At 43.4% G+C, this 19,330-nt stretch overlaps 1 protein-coding gene across 1 annotated transcript in view; it reads left to right on the top strand.

Moving 5' to 3' along the window:
- Nucleotides 1-7,417, top strand: part of LOC128652786 (calsequestrin-2-like) — a 164,191-nt gene extending 156,774 nt beyond the window's left edge. The window contains exon 11 of the mRNA XM_053705719.1: nt 7,018-7,417. Within this exon, the coding sequence (XP_053561694.1) occupies nt 7,018-7,248 (231 nt within the window). The 3' untranslated portion in view covers nt 7,249-7,417. The remainder of the gene's footprint in view (nt 1-7,017) is intronic.
- Nucleotides 7,418-19,330: the final 11,913 nt, after the last annotated feature.

The following is a 19,330-nucleotide window of genomic DNA, read 5'->3' as shown; positions in this document are numbered from 1 at the left end:
ATAACCCTCCCTATAACTCCTCCTATTGCACCATATAACCCTCCCTATAACTCCTCCTATTGCACCATATAACCCTCCCTATAACTCCTCCTATTGCACCATATAACCCTCCCTATAACTCCTCCTATTGTACCATATAACCCTCCCTATAACTTGTCCTATTGCACCATATAACCCTCCCTATAATCCCTCCTATTGCACCATATAACTCCTCCCTATAACTCCTCCTATTGCACCATGAAACCCTCCCTATAACTCATATTGCACCATGTAACCCTCCCTATAACTCCTCCTATTGTACCATATAACCCTCCCTATAACTCCTCATATTGCACCATATAACCCTCCCTATAACTCCTCCTATTGCACCATATAACCCTCCCTATAACTCCTCCTATTGCACCATATAACCCTCCCTATAACTCCTCCTATTGCACCATATAACCCTCCCTATAACTCCTCCTATTGCACCATATTACCCTCCCTATAACTCCTCCTATTGCACCATATAACCCTCCCTATAACTCCTCCTATTGCACTATATAACCCTCCCTATAACTCCTCCTATTGCACCATTTAACCCTCCCTATAACTCCTCCTATTGCACCATATAACCCTCCCTATAACTCCTCCTATTGCACCATATAACCCTCCCTATAACTCCTCCTATTGCACCATATAACCCTCCCTATAACTCCTCCTATTGCACCATATAATGCTCCCTATACCTCCTCCTATTGCACCATATAACCCTCCCTATAACTCCTCCTATTGTACCATATAACCCTCCCTATAACTTGTCCTATTGCACTATATAACCCTCCCTATAACTCCTCCTAATGCACCATATAACCCTCCCTATAACTCCTCCTATTGTACCATGAAACCCTCCCTATAACTCCTCCTATTGCACCATATAACCCTCCCTATAACTCTCCTATTGCACCATATAACCCTCCCTATAACTCTCCTATTGCACCATGTAACTCCTCCCTATAACTCCTCCATTGCACCATGAAACCCTCCCTATAACTCATATTGCACCATGTAACCCTCCCTATAACTCCTCATATTGCACCATATAACCCTCCCTATAACTCCTCCTATTGTACCATATAACCCTCCCTATAACTCCTCATATTGCACCATATAACCCTCCCTATAACTTGTCCTATTGCACTATATAACTCTCCCTATAACTCCTCCTATTGCACCATATAACCCTCCCTATAACTCCTCCTATTGCACCATATAAACCCTCCCTATAACTCCTCCTATTGCACCATATAACTCTCCCTATAACTCCTCCTATTGCACCATATAACCCTCCCTTAAATCCTCTTATTGCACTATATATTCCTCTGTATAACTCCTCATATTGTACCATATAACCCTCTATATAACTCCTCCTATTGCACCATATAACCCTCCCTATAACTCCTCATATTGTATCATATAACGCTCCCTATAACCCTCCCTATATCTCTTCATATTGTACCATATAACCCTCCCTATAACTCCTCCTATTGCACTATATAACCCTCCGTATAACTCCTCCTATTGCACCATATAACTCTCCCTTTAGCTCCTCCTATTGCACCATATAACCCTCCCAATAACTCCTCCTATTGCACCATATGACCCTCCCTATATTTTATTGCACTATATATTCCTCCATATAACTCCTCCTATTGTACCATATAACCCTCCCTATAACTGCTCATATTGCACCATATAACCATCCCTATAACTCCTCCTATTGCACCATATAACCCTCCCAATAACTCCTCCTATTGCATCATATAACTCTCCCTATAACTTCTTCTATTGCACCATATAACCCTCCCTATAACTCCTCTTATTGCACCATATAACCCTCCCTATAACTCCTCCTATTGCACCATATAACCCTCCCTATAACTCCTCCTATTGCACCATATAACCCTCCTTATAACTCCTCATATTGTACCATATAACTCTCTATATAACTCCTCCTATTGCACCATATAACCCCCCTATAGCTCCTCCTATTGCACCATATAACCTTCTATATAACTCCTCCTATTGCACCATATAACCCTCCCTATAACTCCTCCTATTGCACCATATAACCCTCTATATAACTCCTCCTATTGTACCATATAACCCTCCCTATAACTCCTCCTATTGCAACATATAACCCTCCCTATAACTCCTCCTATTGTACCATATAACCCTCCCTATAACTCCTCCTATTGTACCATATAACCCTCCCTATAACTCCTCCTATTGCACCATATAACCCTCTATATAACTCCTCCTATTGTACCATATAACCCTCCCTATAACTCCTCCTATTGCAACATATTACCCTCCCTATAATATCTCCTGTTGCTCCATTTAACCCTTTTATATCTTTTTTATAACTCCTCCTATTGCACCATATAACCCTCCCTATAACTCCTCCTATTTCACCATATAACCCTCCCTATAACTCCTCCTATTGCACCATATAACCCTCCCTATAACTCCTCCTATTGCACCATATAACCCTCCCTATAACTCCTCCTATTGCACTATATAACCCTCCCTATAACTCCTCCTATTGCACCATTTAACCCTCCCTATAACTCCTCCTATTGCACCATATAACCCTCCCTATAACTCCTCCAATTGCACCATATAATTCTCCCTATAACTCCTCCTATTGCACCATATAACCCTCCCTATAACTCCTCCTATTGCACCCTATAACTCTCCCTATAACTCCTCCTATTGCACCATATAAGCCTCCCTATAACTCCTCCTATTGCACCATATAACCCTCCCTATAACTCCTCCTATTACACCATATAATGCTCCCTATACCTCCTCCTATTGCACCATATAACCCTCCCTATAACTCCTCCTATTGTACCATATAACCCTCCCTATAACTCCTCCTATTGTACCATATAACCCTCCCTATAACTTGTCCTATTGCACTATATAACCCTCCCTATAACTCCTCCTAATGCACCATATAACCCTCCCTATAACTCCTCCTATTGTACCATGAAACCCTCCCTATAACTCATATTGCACCATGTAACTCCTCCCTATAACTCCTCCTATTGCACCATGAAACCCTCCCTATAACTCATATTGCACCATGTAACCCTCCCTATAACTCCTCATATTGCACCATATAACCCTCCCTATAACTCCTCCTATTGTACCATATAACCCTCCCTATAACTCCTCATATTGCACCATATAACCCTCCCTATAACTCCTCCTATTGCACCATATAAACCCTCCCTATAACTCCTCCTATTGCACCATATAACTCTCCCTATAACTCCTCCTATTGCACCATATAACCCTCCCTTAAATCCTCGTATTGCACTATATATTCCTCTGTATAACTCCTCATATTGTACCATATAACCCTCTATATAACTCCTCCTATTGCACCATATAACCCTCCCTATAACTCCTCATATTGTATCATATAACGCTCCCTATAACCCTCCCTATATCTCTTCATATTGTACCATGTAACCCTCCCTATAACTCCTCCTATTGCACTATATAACCCTCCGTATAACTCCTCCTATTGCACCATATAACTCTCCCTTTAGCTCCTCCTATTGCACCATATAACCCTCCCAATAACTCCTCCTATTGCACCATATAACCCTCCCTATATTTTATTGCACTATATATTCCTCCATATAACTCCTCCTATTGTACCATATAACCCTCCCTATAACTGCTCATATTGCACCATATAACCATCCCTATAACTCCTCCTATTGCACCATATAACCCTCCCAATAACTCCTCCTATTGCATCATATAACTCTCCCTATAACTTCTTCTATTGCACCATATAACCCTCCCTATAACTCCTCTTATTGCACCATATAACCCTCCTTATAACTCCTCATATTGTACCATATAACTCTCTATATAACTCCTCCTATTGCACCATATAACCCCCCTATAGCTCCTCCTATTGCACCATATAACCCTCTATATAACTCCTCCTATTGCACCATATAACCCTCCCTATAACTCCTCCTATTGCACCATATAACCCCCTATAGCTCCTCCTATTGCACCATATAACCCTCTATATAACTACTCCTATTGCACCATATAACCCTCCCTATAACTCCTCCTATTGCACCATATAACCCTCCCTATAACTCCTCCTATTGCACCATATAACCCTCCCTATAACTCCTCCTATTGCACCATATAACCCTCCCTATAACTCCTCCTATTGCACCATATAATGCTCCCTATACCTCCTCCTATTGCACCATATAACCCTCCCTATAACTCCTCCTATTGTACCATATAACCCTCCCTATAACTCCTCCTATTGTACCATATAACCCTCCCTATAACTTGTCCTATTGCACCATATAACCCTCCCTATAATCCCTCCTATTGCACCATATAACTCCTCCCTATAACTCCTCCTATTGCACCATGAAACCCTCCCTATAACTCATATTGCACCATGTAACCCTCCCTATAACTCCTCCTATTGTACCATATAACCCTCCCTATAACTCCTCATATTGCACCATATAACCCTCCCTATAACTCCTCCTATTGCACCATATAACCCTCCCTATAACTCCTCCTATTGCACCATATAACCCTCCCTATAACTCCTCCTATTGCACCATATAACCCTCCCTATAACTCCTCCTATTGCACCATATTACCCTCCCTATAACTCCTCCTATTGCACCATATAACCCTCCCTATAACTCCTCCTATTGCACTATATAACCCTCCCTATAACTCCTCCTATTGCACCATTTAACCCTCCCTATAACTCCTCCTATTGCACCATATAACCCTCCCTATAACTCCTCCTATTGCACCATATAAGCCTCCCTATAACTCCTCCTATTGCACCATATAACCCTCCCTATAACTCCTCCTATTGCACCATATAATGCTCCCTATACCTCCTCCTATTGCACCATATAACCCTCCCTATAACTCCTCCTATTGTACCATATAACCCTCCCTATAACTTGTCCTATTGCACTATATAACCCTCCCTATAACTCCTCCTAATGCACCATATAACCCTCCCTATAACTCCTCCTATTGTACCATGAAACCCTCCCTATAACTCCTCCTATTGCACCATATAACCCTCCCTATAACTCTCCTATTGCACCATATAACCCTCCCTATAACTCTCCTATTGCACCATGTAACTCCTCCCTATAACTCCTCCATTGCACCATGAAACCCTCCCTATAACTCATATTGCACCATGTAACCCTCCCTATAACTCCTCATATTGCACCATATAACCCTCCCTATAACTCCTCCTATTGTACCATATAACCCTCCCTATAACTCCTCATATTGCACCATATAACCCTCCCTATAACTTGTCCTATTGCACTATATAACTCTCCCTATAACTCCTCCTATTGCACCATATAACCCTCCCTATAACTCCTCCTATTGCACCATATAAACCCTCCCTATAACTCCTCCTATTGCACCATATAACTCTCCCTATAACTCCTCCTATTGCACCATATAACCCTCCCTTAAATCCTCTTATTGCACTATATATTCCTCTGTATAACTCCTCATATTGTACCATATAACCCTCTATATAACTCCTCCTATTGCACCATATAACCCTCCCTATAACTCCTCATATTGTATCATATAACGCTCCCTATAACCCTCCCTATATCTCTTCATATTGTACCATATAACCCTCCCTATAACTCCTCCTATTGCACTATATAACCCTCCGTATAACTCCTCCTATTGCACCATATAACTCTCCCTTTAGCTCCTCCTATTGCACCATATAACCCTCCCAATAACTCCTCCTATTGCACCATATGACCCTCCCTATATTTTATTGCACTATATATTCCTCCATATAACTCCTCCTATTGTACCATATAACCCTCCCTATAACTGCTCATATTGCACCATATAACCATCCCTATAACTCCTCCTATTGCACCATATAACCCTCCCAATAACTCCTCCTATTGCACCATATAACCCTCCCAATAACTCCTCCTATTGCACCATATAACCCTCCCTATAACTCCTCCTATTGTACCATATAACTGCTCCCTATAACTCCTCCTATTGCACCATATAACCCTCCCAATAACTCCTCCTATTGCATCATATAACTCTCCCTATAACTTCTTCTATTGCACCATATAACCCTCCCTATAACTCCTCTTATTGCACCATATAACCCTCCCTATAACTCCTCCTATTGCACCATATAACCCTCCCTATAACTCCTCCTATTGCACCATATAACCCTCCTTATAACTCCTCATATTGTACCATATAACTCTCTATATAACTCCTCCTATTGCACCATATAACCCCCCTATAGCTCCTCCTATTGCACCATATAACCTTCTATATAACTCCTCCTATTGCACCATATAACCCTCCCTATAACTCCTCCTATTGCACCATATAACCCTCTATATAACTCCTCCTATTGTACCATATAACCCTCCCTATAACTCCTCCTATTGCAACATATAACCCTCCCTATAACTCCTCCTATTGTACCATATAACCCTCCCTATAACTCCTCCTATTGCACCATATAACCCTCTATATAACTCCTCCTATTGTACCATATAACCCTCCCTATAACTCCTTCTATTGCACCATATAACCCTCCCTATAACTCCTCCTATTGCACCATATAACCCTCTATATAACTCCTCCTATTGTACCATATAACCCTCCCTATAACTCCTCCTATTGCAACATATTACCCTCCCTATAATATCTCCTGTTGCTCCATTTAACCCTTTTATATCTTTTTTATATCTTCTCCTATTGCTCCATATAATGTTCCCTATAATATTTCCTAACTACCTATAGGCTACCTGTGTTTTACAGTATTAAGTTCTTCACCAATATATCATGTTACTCTTCTAGCCCAAGTTAGACAGTCTATGGATAACCTATGATTGGTAGGACAAATTTCACAACCACTATCTTCTGTCATAGGCCGACAGCGTCTGGATGGAGATAACGGATGCCGAGGATTTACCCTCCCCCGCCGAGCTACAGCAGTGGATTGAAGATGTTTTGTCTGGGAAGGTCAACACTGAGGATGATGATGACGACGATGATGATGACGACGATAATGATGACGACGATGATGACAATGATGACGATGATGACAATGATGACGATGATGACGACGACGATGATGATGATAATGATGACGATGATTAAGAGTCTGGAAACAAATACTTGAGCCGCAGTTGGACCGCACCGTAAATAATGTTACCATATTTCGGGAGCATCGTTAGATAAGAACTCTTAAATTATCAAATTAATCTGGGACTCACCATGTTCTCGATTGTTACACAAACCTCCAATAAAAATCTTATTCTCACTAAAACTTTCAACTACAAATATGCTCAATGAAAAGCTTCAAGCTGATCTCCACAGGGTACAGAAAGTAAACGGCACATCTAGCACTGCTTTCTGGTTGATTAAGCTTTTCATAATGATTAATCTCCCCTCCAAATGAACCCCAAATTTGTTTGTTCAAATTCTTTTTATTAAAGAGACACAGGTACAAGACAATACATACACACAAGGTAAAGTCACAATCAGAGTTCCAAATTAGGTGCTACATTCTAAGCATCAAAATATTAGCATATTCTTGAAAAAGTTAAAAGAAAATTATGCATTGAGATCTATATAAAGCTTGTTCAATTGTCATCTTGTGTTGCACCCATGGCTGTAAATTGTTATAATATCATCAACAAAACTGAACAAAACAAAAACCAAACACCAAAACTATTTAGGATTACATGCAACATATACTGTCCAATAAATGTCCATACAATAGCTGCAATTAAAACGCTGATTAGAAGGATCTTCCACATATTGTGAAACCTAACAGCATTGTGTATGTGCCACCTTGTTAGGATTCTTCCCCCCACCCTTTTTCTTTCCCCAGAAACACACTAACTTAAAATAAATAAATAAATAAATAAATAAAGAATTCAACTAAAATCTTGAGAAGGGTGATTATAAAGATATTATACAAATATTATGTGAATACATTTACTCCAGGATGTGGCTTAGAAGGCTTGGCCAGACCTATGCGAGTGTGGCTATATTAGTATTTTCCTATATAGATACAGTATGAAGGTGGGGTTTTCCTATATATATGTAGTATGGGAGACTAAGAGGGGAGTTGTAAGAAGGGCATTAAATGATACAAAGAGAGTGGTGAAGCTCATCTGTTTCCATACAGATGTCAGGATGAGCATGTTCTTAAAATAAGTTTTTGCTAGTTGAGCTAAGGAAAGTGAGATGCAATACTACAATAACCACTAGAGGTCCTCACAGATTAACAATCTGTACATTTGTAAAGAGTTGGAACGCAGAAACCCGTGCTTTTGTCCGTGCAGTTATAGCTGGTAAATAAATAGTCCTACCCGGGGGAAGGAGATAGGAACTAGTACGCGCATGTATCAAACTCTAACAAAAAATCAAAGAATATACTGAGTGATTTGTCAAGGAAACTAAAAAGGTGACCATCTATAAGTAGAATTACAAATATCAAATCTATATGTGAACTTAATCTAAAGATATGAAGTAATCCAATCAATTAGAATGATATTGATACACTGGTGTATGCAAAGGCACCTGTGCTAATACCTAGAGACCCGCAGTGCCCTGTGTATATAGTTTAGCCAACTCTTACACGGGGGAAGAGAGCGGGCTCAGAGAAGCTTGTCAGTCTTATAAATAAAAATGTGTGGTGTACAAGCCTATAATATCAATAAGTTACTTATAAATAAAAATGTGTGGTGTACAAGCCTATAATATCAATAAGTTACTTATAAATAAAAATGTGTGGTGTACAAGCCTATAATATCAATAAGTTACTTATAAATAAAAATGTGTGGTGTACAAGCCTATAATATCAATAAGTTACTTATAAATAAAAATGTGTGGTGTACAAGCCTATAATATCAATAAGTTACTTATAAATAAAAATGTGTGGTGTACAAGCCTATAATATCAATAAGTTACTTATAAATAAAAATGTGTGGTGTACAAGCCTATAATATCAATAAGTTACTTATAAATAAAAATGTGTGGTGTACAAGCCTAGTGTGGTATAAGCACAGTAGGAACATTAGACTGAGCAAGGGAATATGAGCTGGAATATCAATAAGTTACTAGAAAGAATTACTGTCTTGATTCTCCCTATGCTTGCGCCCTGCATTTATGTGGCAAACCACAAGTGGACAATTATTGTAGTAGACAACATTAATCAGCTAATATTTGGGGTGAGTAGTGCACAAGTTATAGCACAGGAGTATGGTCCAAAAGACCTAGAGAGCTGTATAGTGCAGGTTTATAGAACTTACTGATACCACTATTTTATGTGTTGTAGTATTGTTCCTTAGTAGGAGCTAAGTGAATTACCAACCCCAGGTGATATTTTGGAGAAATGTAAAAATGAAAAGAACATATTTTCCATTCTGAGTCCTATGTGAGCCTAAATAAGAGAATCAAGGCAAACCTAATGAAGAATACAGTATAACAAAGGGTTAGCATAAATAAACTACAGCAGCAGCTGCACTTTGTGAGGCAGAAGGGCTCCTAGTAAGTATACAGGAATATGAGTCCTTAGAATCATTTCTGCGCTGTTTAGAAGTAAAGTGTCCATACTATCCCAACCTTAGAGACGACAAGGAAGATGGTTTCTTATTCAAGCTGTTTCTTATTCATGAAATTCTGTTTCTTATTCATGGAAGTTGGTTTCTTTATTTTTTTTGTCAGACTGCTTTAAATTTACTTTAAAATAAAAATAGAGGTTTTATTTAGATAATAATACGATTCATATAATGTAGTTACACAGAGGTGGAAACCCTTTATACAACAATTGGATATACAAACTGGAAAAAAGGGCATACGTTGGCACCAATACAAATATTACTATTTTGAATAAGTAACAGATATTTTCAAAGGGTTAATAACCGTTGGGCCACTGATTTGACTATGAATATCTACAGGGTAGATCCCCCTCCATGACATGCATTTCCTCTTAGCCTGGCCCAATGCTGTTTTTGGCACAGAAATTTATGCCAACACTGGCATAAGTGATCTAATTCTCATTTTTTAATAAGTAACAGATATTTTCAAAGGGTTAATAACCTTTGGGCCACTGATTTCACTATGAATATATACAGGGTAGATCCCCCTCCATGCCATGCAATTCTTTTTAGCCTGGCCCAATGGTGTTTTGGGCACATACATTGATGCCAACCCTGGCATAGGTGACATAATTCTCATTTTTGAATAAGTAAAATATATTTTCAAAGGGTTAATACCCATTGGGCCACTGATTTCACTATAAATATATACAGGGTAGATCCCCCTCCATGACATGCAATTGTTTTTAGCCTGGCCCAATGGTGTTTTGGCACAGAAATTGATGCCAACCCTGGCATAGGTGACATAATTCTCATTTTTGAATAAGTAACAGATATTTTCAAAGGGTTAATAACCATTGGGCCACTGATTTCACTATGGATATATACAGGGTAGATCCTCCTCCATGCCATGCAATTGTTTTTAGCCTGGCCCAATGGTGTTTTGGGCACATAAATTGATGCCAACACTGGCATAGGTGACATCATTTTCAGTAACAGATATTTTCAAAGGGTTAATAACCATTGGGCCACTGATTTCACTATGAATATATACAGGGTAGATCCCCCTCCATGCCATGCAATTGTTTTTAGCCTGGCCCAATGGTGTTTTTGGCACATACATTGATGCCAACCCTGGCATAGGTGACATAATTCTCATTTTTTAATAAGTAACAGATATTTTCAAAGGGTTAATAACCATTGGGCCACTGATTTCACTATGAATATATACAGGGTATTTATTCATAGTGAAATCAGTGGCCCAATGGTTATTAACCCTTTGAAAATATATGTTACTTATTAAAAAATGAGAATTAGAGCATCTATGCCAGTGTTGGCATCAATTTCTGTGCCCAAAACACCATTGGGAAAGGCAAAATAAAATTGCATGGCATGGAGGGAGATCTAACCTGTAAATAATATCAAAAGTTCATCTCAATACTTTGTTATATATCCTTTGTTGGCAATGACAGAGGTCAAACATTTTCTGTAAGTCTTCACAAGGTTGTCACACACTGTTGCTGGTATGTTGGCCCATTCCTGCATGCAGATCTCCTCTAAAGCAGTGATGTTTTGGGGCTGTCGCTGGGCAACACAGACTTTCAACTCCCTCCAAAGGTTTTCTATGGGGTTGAGATCTGGAGACTGGCTAGGCCACTCCAGGACCTTGAAATGCTTCTTACGAAGCCACTCCTTCGTTGTCCGGGCGGTGTGTTTGGGATCATTGTCATGCTGAAAGACCCAGCCACATTTCATCTTCAATGCCCTTGCTGATGGAAGGAGGTTTGCACTCAACATCTCACGATACATGGTCCCATTCATTCTTTCATGTACACGGATCAGTCGTCCTGTTCCCTTTCCAGAGAAACAGCCCCAAAGCATGAGGTTGCCACCGCCATGCTTCACAGTAGGTATGGTGTTCTCTCTCCTCCAAACACGACTGTTACGGTTACCCTTAGTCTCGCTGAGAGATGGACCGCTTAGTAGCCTGGATCCCTATTGCTAAAGAGGGGAGAAGCTGCTTTCCATAGTATTCTATATGAGTCTCGCAAATATAGAATAATCTCCCTTAGCTGTAGTACAGCTAGGATACCCTTCTGCCCACAAAAACGAGTCAACGCTGCGATTGAGGGTCAAACAAGAACTCAGCACTGGGATGCCCAGCCTGCTTTTTATTAAGGTTACATGCACACAGGGCACTCCCAGGGGGAGAGGGGGGGGAAGCACAAAATCCCCCATCACACATTTAAATAGAGAGCACTGTCCTTTGACAGGCCACAATAGGATTACAGTACTTAAGATAACAAGTTTACAAGTTCATCTTATCAATTAGCAGTCTGGCTCCAGAGGTGATTAGACAATGGGATTGGTTATCCCTAAACTTAGAGCTGAGGCCAGCAAAAATGTGTATTTAGGCAATAGTTTCTAAAAGCTGAAAAAAAAGAGTTAACTCTTTATGAAATGATACTTGTTACGGTTTTCTTGGAGCCCTTCTTAGGCGCTGGCTTGCTGGTTCAGGCATTGCTGCTGGGAAATAAGCTCTTCACAACAAAATAACTAATGCTTCTGTAACAGTGCTCCCTTTCTGTGGAACACTCTGGCAGACACAGTCTGACCCCTTTTCGGGGCAGACTAAGGCTGTCCAGACCGCTGGTTATGCGGGGCTGAGGTCTGTTTGTCTGGACAACCCGTCGGCGTTGCCATTCTGTTTCCCAGGTCTGTAAGTAATGGTGAAATTGAAGGGTTGCAACGATAAGCTCCAACGTAATAGCCTGCCGTTATCTCCAGAGACCCGGTTCAGCCACATCAACGGGTTATGGTCGGTGACCAGAGTGAACTCCTGACCATATAAATAGGGAGTCAATTTCTTTAATGCCCACACCAAAGCCAAACACTCCTTTTCGACCGCTGCATAGCTGACTTCGCGGGGCAGGAGCTTCCGGCTGATGTAGGCAACTGGATGCTCCCCTCCATCTTCGCCTACTTGGCTGAGGACAGCTCCCAGCCCGAACATGGAAGCGTCTGTATGGACGATAAAACGTTTGTTAAGGGCTGGGGCCGCCAAGACAGGAGCGTTAATTAGAGCATTTTTGAGAGCCTGGAAAGCCGTTTCACAGTGGGGAGACCACAGGACCTGTCGAGGTAAGTTCTTCTTGGTCAAGTCAGTCAGGGGTTTGGCAAGTGTGCTGTAGTCTGGTACGAACCGTCTATAGTACCCTGCCGTGCCCAGGAAGGCTAGGACCTGAGTCTTAGTGATGGGGGTGGGCCAATTGGCGACAGCTTCTATTTTGGCCGGCTCTGGTCGCTGCTTTCCACACCCCACCCGGTGACCCAGGTACTGTACCTCGGCCATCCCAAAGTGGCATTTTTCTGGCTTCAGAGTCAGGCCAGCAGCCCGGATCTGATCCAGAACCATTCCCACATGAGCTAAGTGGTCCTCCCAGGACTCACTGTGGATCGCTATGTCGTCCAGGTAGGCGCAAGCAAAACTCTGGAAGCCATCCAGGAGCCTATCCACCAAGCGCTGGAATGTAGCTGGGGCATTCTTCATCCCAAACGGCATTACCCTAAACTGATATAAGCCGAATGGGGTGACGAATGCCGACTTGGGGATAGCCTCCGGGGCCAGGGGAATCTGCCAGTAACCTTTGCAGAGGTCAATAGTGGTCAGGTAATTTCCCCTGGCTATACGATCGAGTAGCTCGTCTACCCTGGGCATAGGGTAAGCGTCCGTCACGGTATTTTCATTGAGCCTCCGATAGTCTACACAGAACCGGGTGGTCCCATCTTTCTTGGGCACCAAGACAACTGGGGAGGCCCATGGACTATCGGAGGGCTCAATTACCCTGAGCTGGAGCATCTCATCGATCTCCTTCTTCATTCCTGTCCTAACTGCTTCGGGGATTCGGTACGGAGCCTGGCGCAAGGGAGCTTGTCCCGGAGTATCTACCTGGTGGGTGGTTAAAGTAGTGTACCCTGGCTTCGGGGAGAAGGTGAGGTGTTTGGACTGGAGGAGTTGGTTGAGCTGCTCCCTTTCAGTGGGGCTAAGTCGGTCCCCTATCTGAACCTGCGCCACTATACCTGTGGGGAGACTCTTTTCTAATAGGTCTGGAATGGGTAAACTGTCGGGGTCTTCCTGAGGGGAACAACATACGGCCGTCACGTTCTCTGGTCGCTCAAAATATTCCTTGAGCATGTTTACATGGAATGTCTTTCTAAGATTGTTGTCATGGCAGCTAGCTATCACATAAGTGGTGTCTCCCCTTTTCTCTACGATCTGGTAGGGACCCTGCCAGGACGCCTGCAATTTGTCTGTCTTCACCGGCTTAAGTACTAACACCTTTTGTCCTATGGTGAAGATTCTCTTTCGGGCCCCCCGATCGTACCATACTTTCTGTCTTCTCTGGGCCAACTGGAGATTAGCCCGCACGGATTTGGCTAATTGCTCCATTCGGTCCCTGAGTTCCAGCACGTATGGCACAATGGGGACACCGTCAGCCTCCATCTCTCCCTCCCAGTGCTCCCGGATCAGGTTTAGGGGTCCCCGTACCTTTCTTCCGTAGAGCAACTCGAAGGGAGAGAACCCTGTCGTTTCCTGGGGCACCTCCCGATAAGCAAATAGGAGGTGCGGCAGGAAGCGTTCCCAGTCTCGGTATTCCTGAGTGAACGTCTTGAGCATTTGCTTGAGGGTCCCATTGAACCTCTCACACAGCCCGTTCGTCTGGGGGTGGTATGGGGAGCTCAGGAGGGACTTAATTTTGCAAACCTGCCAGAGTTGTTGGGTTAATTCAGCCGTAAATTGGGTGCCTCGGTCGGATAGGATTTTATTTGGAAATCCTACCCGGGAGAACACCTGTACTAGTGCATTCGCTACCGTATCCGCTTGTATGTTGGATAGGGCGACAGCCTCTGGGTACCTGGTAGCGTAGTCTACTACGGTAAGAATGTAGCGCTTACCGGAGGGACTAGGGGTAGCCAGTGGTCCCACTAGGTCAATAGCAACCCGGCTGAAGGGTTCCTCTACAATGGGCATATTTACTAGCTGGGCTTTAGGGTGATCGCCTCGCCTTCCTACTCGTTGACACACATCGCAGGTGTTACAGTAAGTTCTAACGTCAGCGTGCACCCCTGGCCAAAAGAACGTGTGAGTAATGCGGTGTAGGGTACGGGTAACGGCTAGGTGGCCTGCTAAGGGGATGTCGTGGCCTATTTTGAGGATTTCTTGACGGTATTTGTGGGGCACTACCAGCTGTCGCCTACGCTGTCCCCTTTTCTCTGTCCAGCGGTATAGTTTCCCTTTTTCCCATAAGAATGTTTCGTTATCTGCCCCGCCCCCTCCGGTCTCTGCTCGTTCCCGGTACTTTTGTAAGGTCGGGTCAGTCTTAGACTCTGCCTCGAAAGCATCTGGGGTGTCCCAGGGTATGGGGCCTAACCTGTCAGGCAAGGTCGGGGTAGGTCTTACCTGTGTCTCCCGCACTGGTGAGAGCTCTCGCTCCGTCCGGGCTTGGGCCCGTGTAGTCACTGGGTCCGCCTCGTTGTTGCATACTGGAGCATAGGCAGAAGTCATGGGGCCCAAATCGTTGCCCAGTAGTACTTCGGCAGGTAAATTATCCATTAGGCCCACGTTCACAGCCCCCTTTCCCGCTCCCCAATCAAGATGCACTTTAGCTGTTGGAATTTTGTACACATCCCCCCCCGCCACTCTAACGGCCACAGTCTGTCCGGATCGCTTGTGCTCTGGCACCAAATGACTCTGTACCAGCGTGATAGTAGCCCCTGTGTCTCGCAATCCCTCGGTAGATCGCCCCTCGAGCCATACCCTCTGCCGATGGTGCTGGCGGTTATCTGAGGCAGCATATACAGGGTCTGCCTCGTGAAGCGGCCCCACATATCCCTCCATAGGGGCCTCTTGGTTAACACAGAGGGCCCGGGCCGGACGATAGGACCCAGAGGGGTAATTGTAATTCCTGGGTGTCTGGTGCGTATTAAGGGGGCAGCTAGCCATGAAATGCCCTGGTTGCTTGCATCGGTGGCAAGTCGGTCTGTGACGCTCAGAGCTGTTATTGGGTGGTCCTGAGTGTCGGACGGGCCCTGTGGGCACCGGGGCTCGGAATTCAGCACGAGGGGGTGCACGGTAAACCTCTCTGGGTTCGACCCGTGCTGGAGCTCGGTAGTTCATGGGTTCGTGAAGACGGGAGTCATAATGTTCATCGGCCAATTTGGCTGCTTCTTCTAAGGTAGAAGGCCGCCTGTCTCGCAGCCATTCCTTCCCTTGCTGTTCCATGCCATTATAAAAATGTTCTAAGAGAAACAATTGTAAAATTTCCTCCCCAGTCACCGCTTTACTTCCGCTCAGCCAGTGATTTGCCGCTCTCCGCATTCGGTGCGCCCATTCCATATGGGTATCGTTAGGCTTCTTTTCCGTGCCCCGAAACTGTCGGCGATACGTGTCCGGAGTTACAGCGTACCGTCGCAACAGTGTCTCCTTAACTAGCTCATACTGTGTCACTTCCTTAGCACCCAGAGTACGAAAGGCTTCCAGGGCTCGCCCGGATAGTTTCCCAGGCAATATCGTGGGCCACTCTCTGTTGGGAATCTGGTGCAGGGCACATTGCCTTTCGAAGTCCGCCAAATATTCATCAATCCCTGTCTCGCTCTCTAGAAAGGGTCGAAATGCCGTATAGGGTATCTTGGGCCTCCCAGCATTTTCGACAGGGATGATTACCTGCGGGGCTACAGCATTGCGGTGTGCGTTCGCTAGGTTGAGTTCGTGGGCTCGAGTCTCTCGTATATCCTCGTCCGCCTCCGCCATCAACTGCTGTACCAATTCCATGGAGGGGTTCGGCCCGTATAATGAGAGCCTTTCCCGAACAATCCTGGTTTTTTCGTCACTAATCGTGGTCGGTGTTTCCGCCATTGTGAAGCTCTGATCCAGTTCGTTCAATTCTGCGATCAGCTCTCTCCTCGGCCGGTTGCTGGCGTACCCCCCTCTGCTTTCAAGTAAATCCTTTAGGGTTGTACGCTTCAATTTTTTGTAAGCGCTCTCCATCCGTTCTGTACCTCTCCTAGGAAATCCAGGAAAATCCCGCAGCTGCCGCCAAATGTTACGGTTACCCTTAGTCTCGCTGAGAGATGGACCGCTTAGTAGCCTGGATCCCTATTGCTAAAGAGGGGAGAAGCTGCTTTCCATAGTATTCTATATGAGTCTCGCAAATATAGAATAATCTCCCTTAGCTGTAGTACAGCTAGGATACCCTTCTGCCCACAAAAACGAGTCAACGCTGCGATTGAGGGTCAAACAAGAACTCAGCACTGGGATGCCCAGCCTGCTTTTTATTAAGGTTACATGCACACAGGGCACTCCCAGGGGGAGAGGGGGGGGGAAGCACAAAATCCCCCATCACACATTTAGATAGAGAGCACTGTCCTTTGACAGGCCACAATAGGATTACAGTACTTAAGATAACAAGTTTACAAGTTCATCTTATCAATTAGCAGTCTGGCTCCAGAGGTGATTAGACAATGGGATTGGTTATCCCTAAACTTAGAGCTGAGGCCAGCAAAAATGTGTATTTAGGCAATAGTTTCTAAAAGCTGAAAAAAAAGAGTTAACTCTTTATGAAATGATACTTGTTACGGTTTTCTTGGAGCCCTTCTTAGGCGCTGGCTTGCTGGTTCAGGCATTGCTGCTGGGAAATAAGCTCTTCACAACAAAATAACTAATGCTTCTGTAACAATGACAAGTTGTGTTTCTACCAAACAGTTCTACTTTGGTTTCATCTGACCATATGTCATTCTACCAATCCGCTTCTGGATCATCCAAATGCTCTCTAGCATACTTCAGACGGGCCCGGACATGTACTGGCTTAAGCAGGGGGACACGTCTGGCACTGCAAGATCTGAGTCCCTGGCGGCGTAGTGTGTTACTGATGGTAGCCTTTGTTACGTTGGTCCCAGCTCTCTGCAGGTCATTCACTAGGTCCCACCGTGTGGTTCTGGGATGTTTGCTCACCGTTCTTGTGATCATTTTGACCCCACGGGGTAAGATCTTGCGTGGAGCCCCAGATCGAGGGAGATTATCAGTGGTCTTGTATGTCTTTCATTTTCTAATTATTGCTCCCACAGTTGATTTCTTCACACCAAGCCTCTTGCCTATTGCAGATTCAGTCTTCCCAGCCTGGTGCAGGTCTACAATTTTGTTTCTGGTGTCCTTTGACAGCTCTTTGGTCTTCACCATAGTGGAGTTTGGACTGTGACTGTTTGAGGTTGTGGACAGGTGTCTTTTATACTGATAACAAGTTCAAACAGGTGCCATTAATACAGGTAATGAGTGGAGGACAGAGGAGCCTCTTAAAGAAGAAGATACAGGTCTGTGAGAGACAGAAATCTTGCTTGTTTGTAGGTGACCAAATACTTATTTTCCACCATAATATGCAAATAAATTCTTTCCAAATCAGACAATGTGATTGTCTGGATTTGTTTCCACATTTTGTCTCTCATAGTTGAGGTATACCTATGATGAAAATGACAGGCCTTTCTCATGTTCTTAAGTGGGAGAACTTGCACAATTGGTGGCTGACAAAATACTTTTTTGCCCCACTGTATTTATGATGAAATCAGTGGCCCAATGGTTATTAACCCATTGAAAATATATGTTACTTATTCAAAAGAGAGAATTAGAGCACCTATGCCGAAGGTTGGCATCAATTTCTGTGCCAAAAACACCATTGGGACAGGATAAAAACAATTGCATGGCATGGAGGGGGATCTACCCTGTATATTCATAGTGAAATCAGTGGCCCAATGGTTATTAACCCTTTGAAAAATCTGTTACTTATTCTAAAATGAGAATTATGTCACCTATGCCAGGGTTGGCATCAATGTATGTGCCAAAAACACCTTTGGGCCAGGATAAAAACAACTGCATGGCATGGAGGGGGATCTACCCTGTATATATTCATAGTGAAATCAGTGGCCCAATGGTTATTAACCCTTTGAAAATATCTGTTACTTATTCTAAAATGAGAATTATGTCACCTATGCCAGGGTTGGCATCAATGTATGTGCCAAAAACACCTTTGGGCCAGGATAAAAACAACTGCATGGCATGGAGGGGGATCTACCCTGTATATATTCATAGTGAAATCAGTGGCCCAATGGTTATTAACCCTTTGAAAATATCTGTTACTTATTCAAAAATGAGAATTATGTCACCTATGCCAGGGTTGGCATCAATTTCTGTGCCCAAAACACCATTGGGCCAGGCTAAAAATAATTGCATGTCATGGAGGGAGCTCTAACCTGTATATATTTATAGTGAAATCAGTGGCCCAATGGTTATTAACCCTTTGAAAATATCTGTTACTTATTAAACAATGAGAATTATGTCACCTATGCCAGGGTTGGCATCAATTTCTGTGCCTAAAACACCTTTGGTACAGGCTAAAAACAATTGCATGGCATGGAGGGGGATCTACCCTGTATATATTCATAGTGAAATAAGTGGCCCAATCGTCATTAACCCTTTGAAAATATCTGTTACTTATTCAAAAATGAGAATTATGTCACCTATGCCAGGGTTGGCATCAATGTATGTGCCAAAAACACCATTGGGCCAGGCTAAAAACAAATGA

This window comes from Bombina bombina, chromosome 3, assembly GCF_027579735.1.
Source record: "Bombina bombina isolate aBomBom1 chromosome 3, aBomBom1.pri, whole genome shotgun sequence".
Lineage (NCBI taxonomy): Eukaryota > Metazoa > Chordata > Amphibia > Anura > Bombinatoridae > Bombina > Bombina bombina.
The sequence above is the reverse complement of the archived record's forward strand: the minus strand, read 5'-3'. Positions and strand labels throughout refer to the sequence as shown.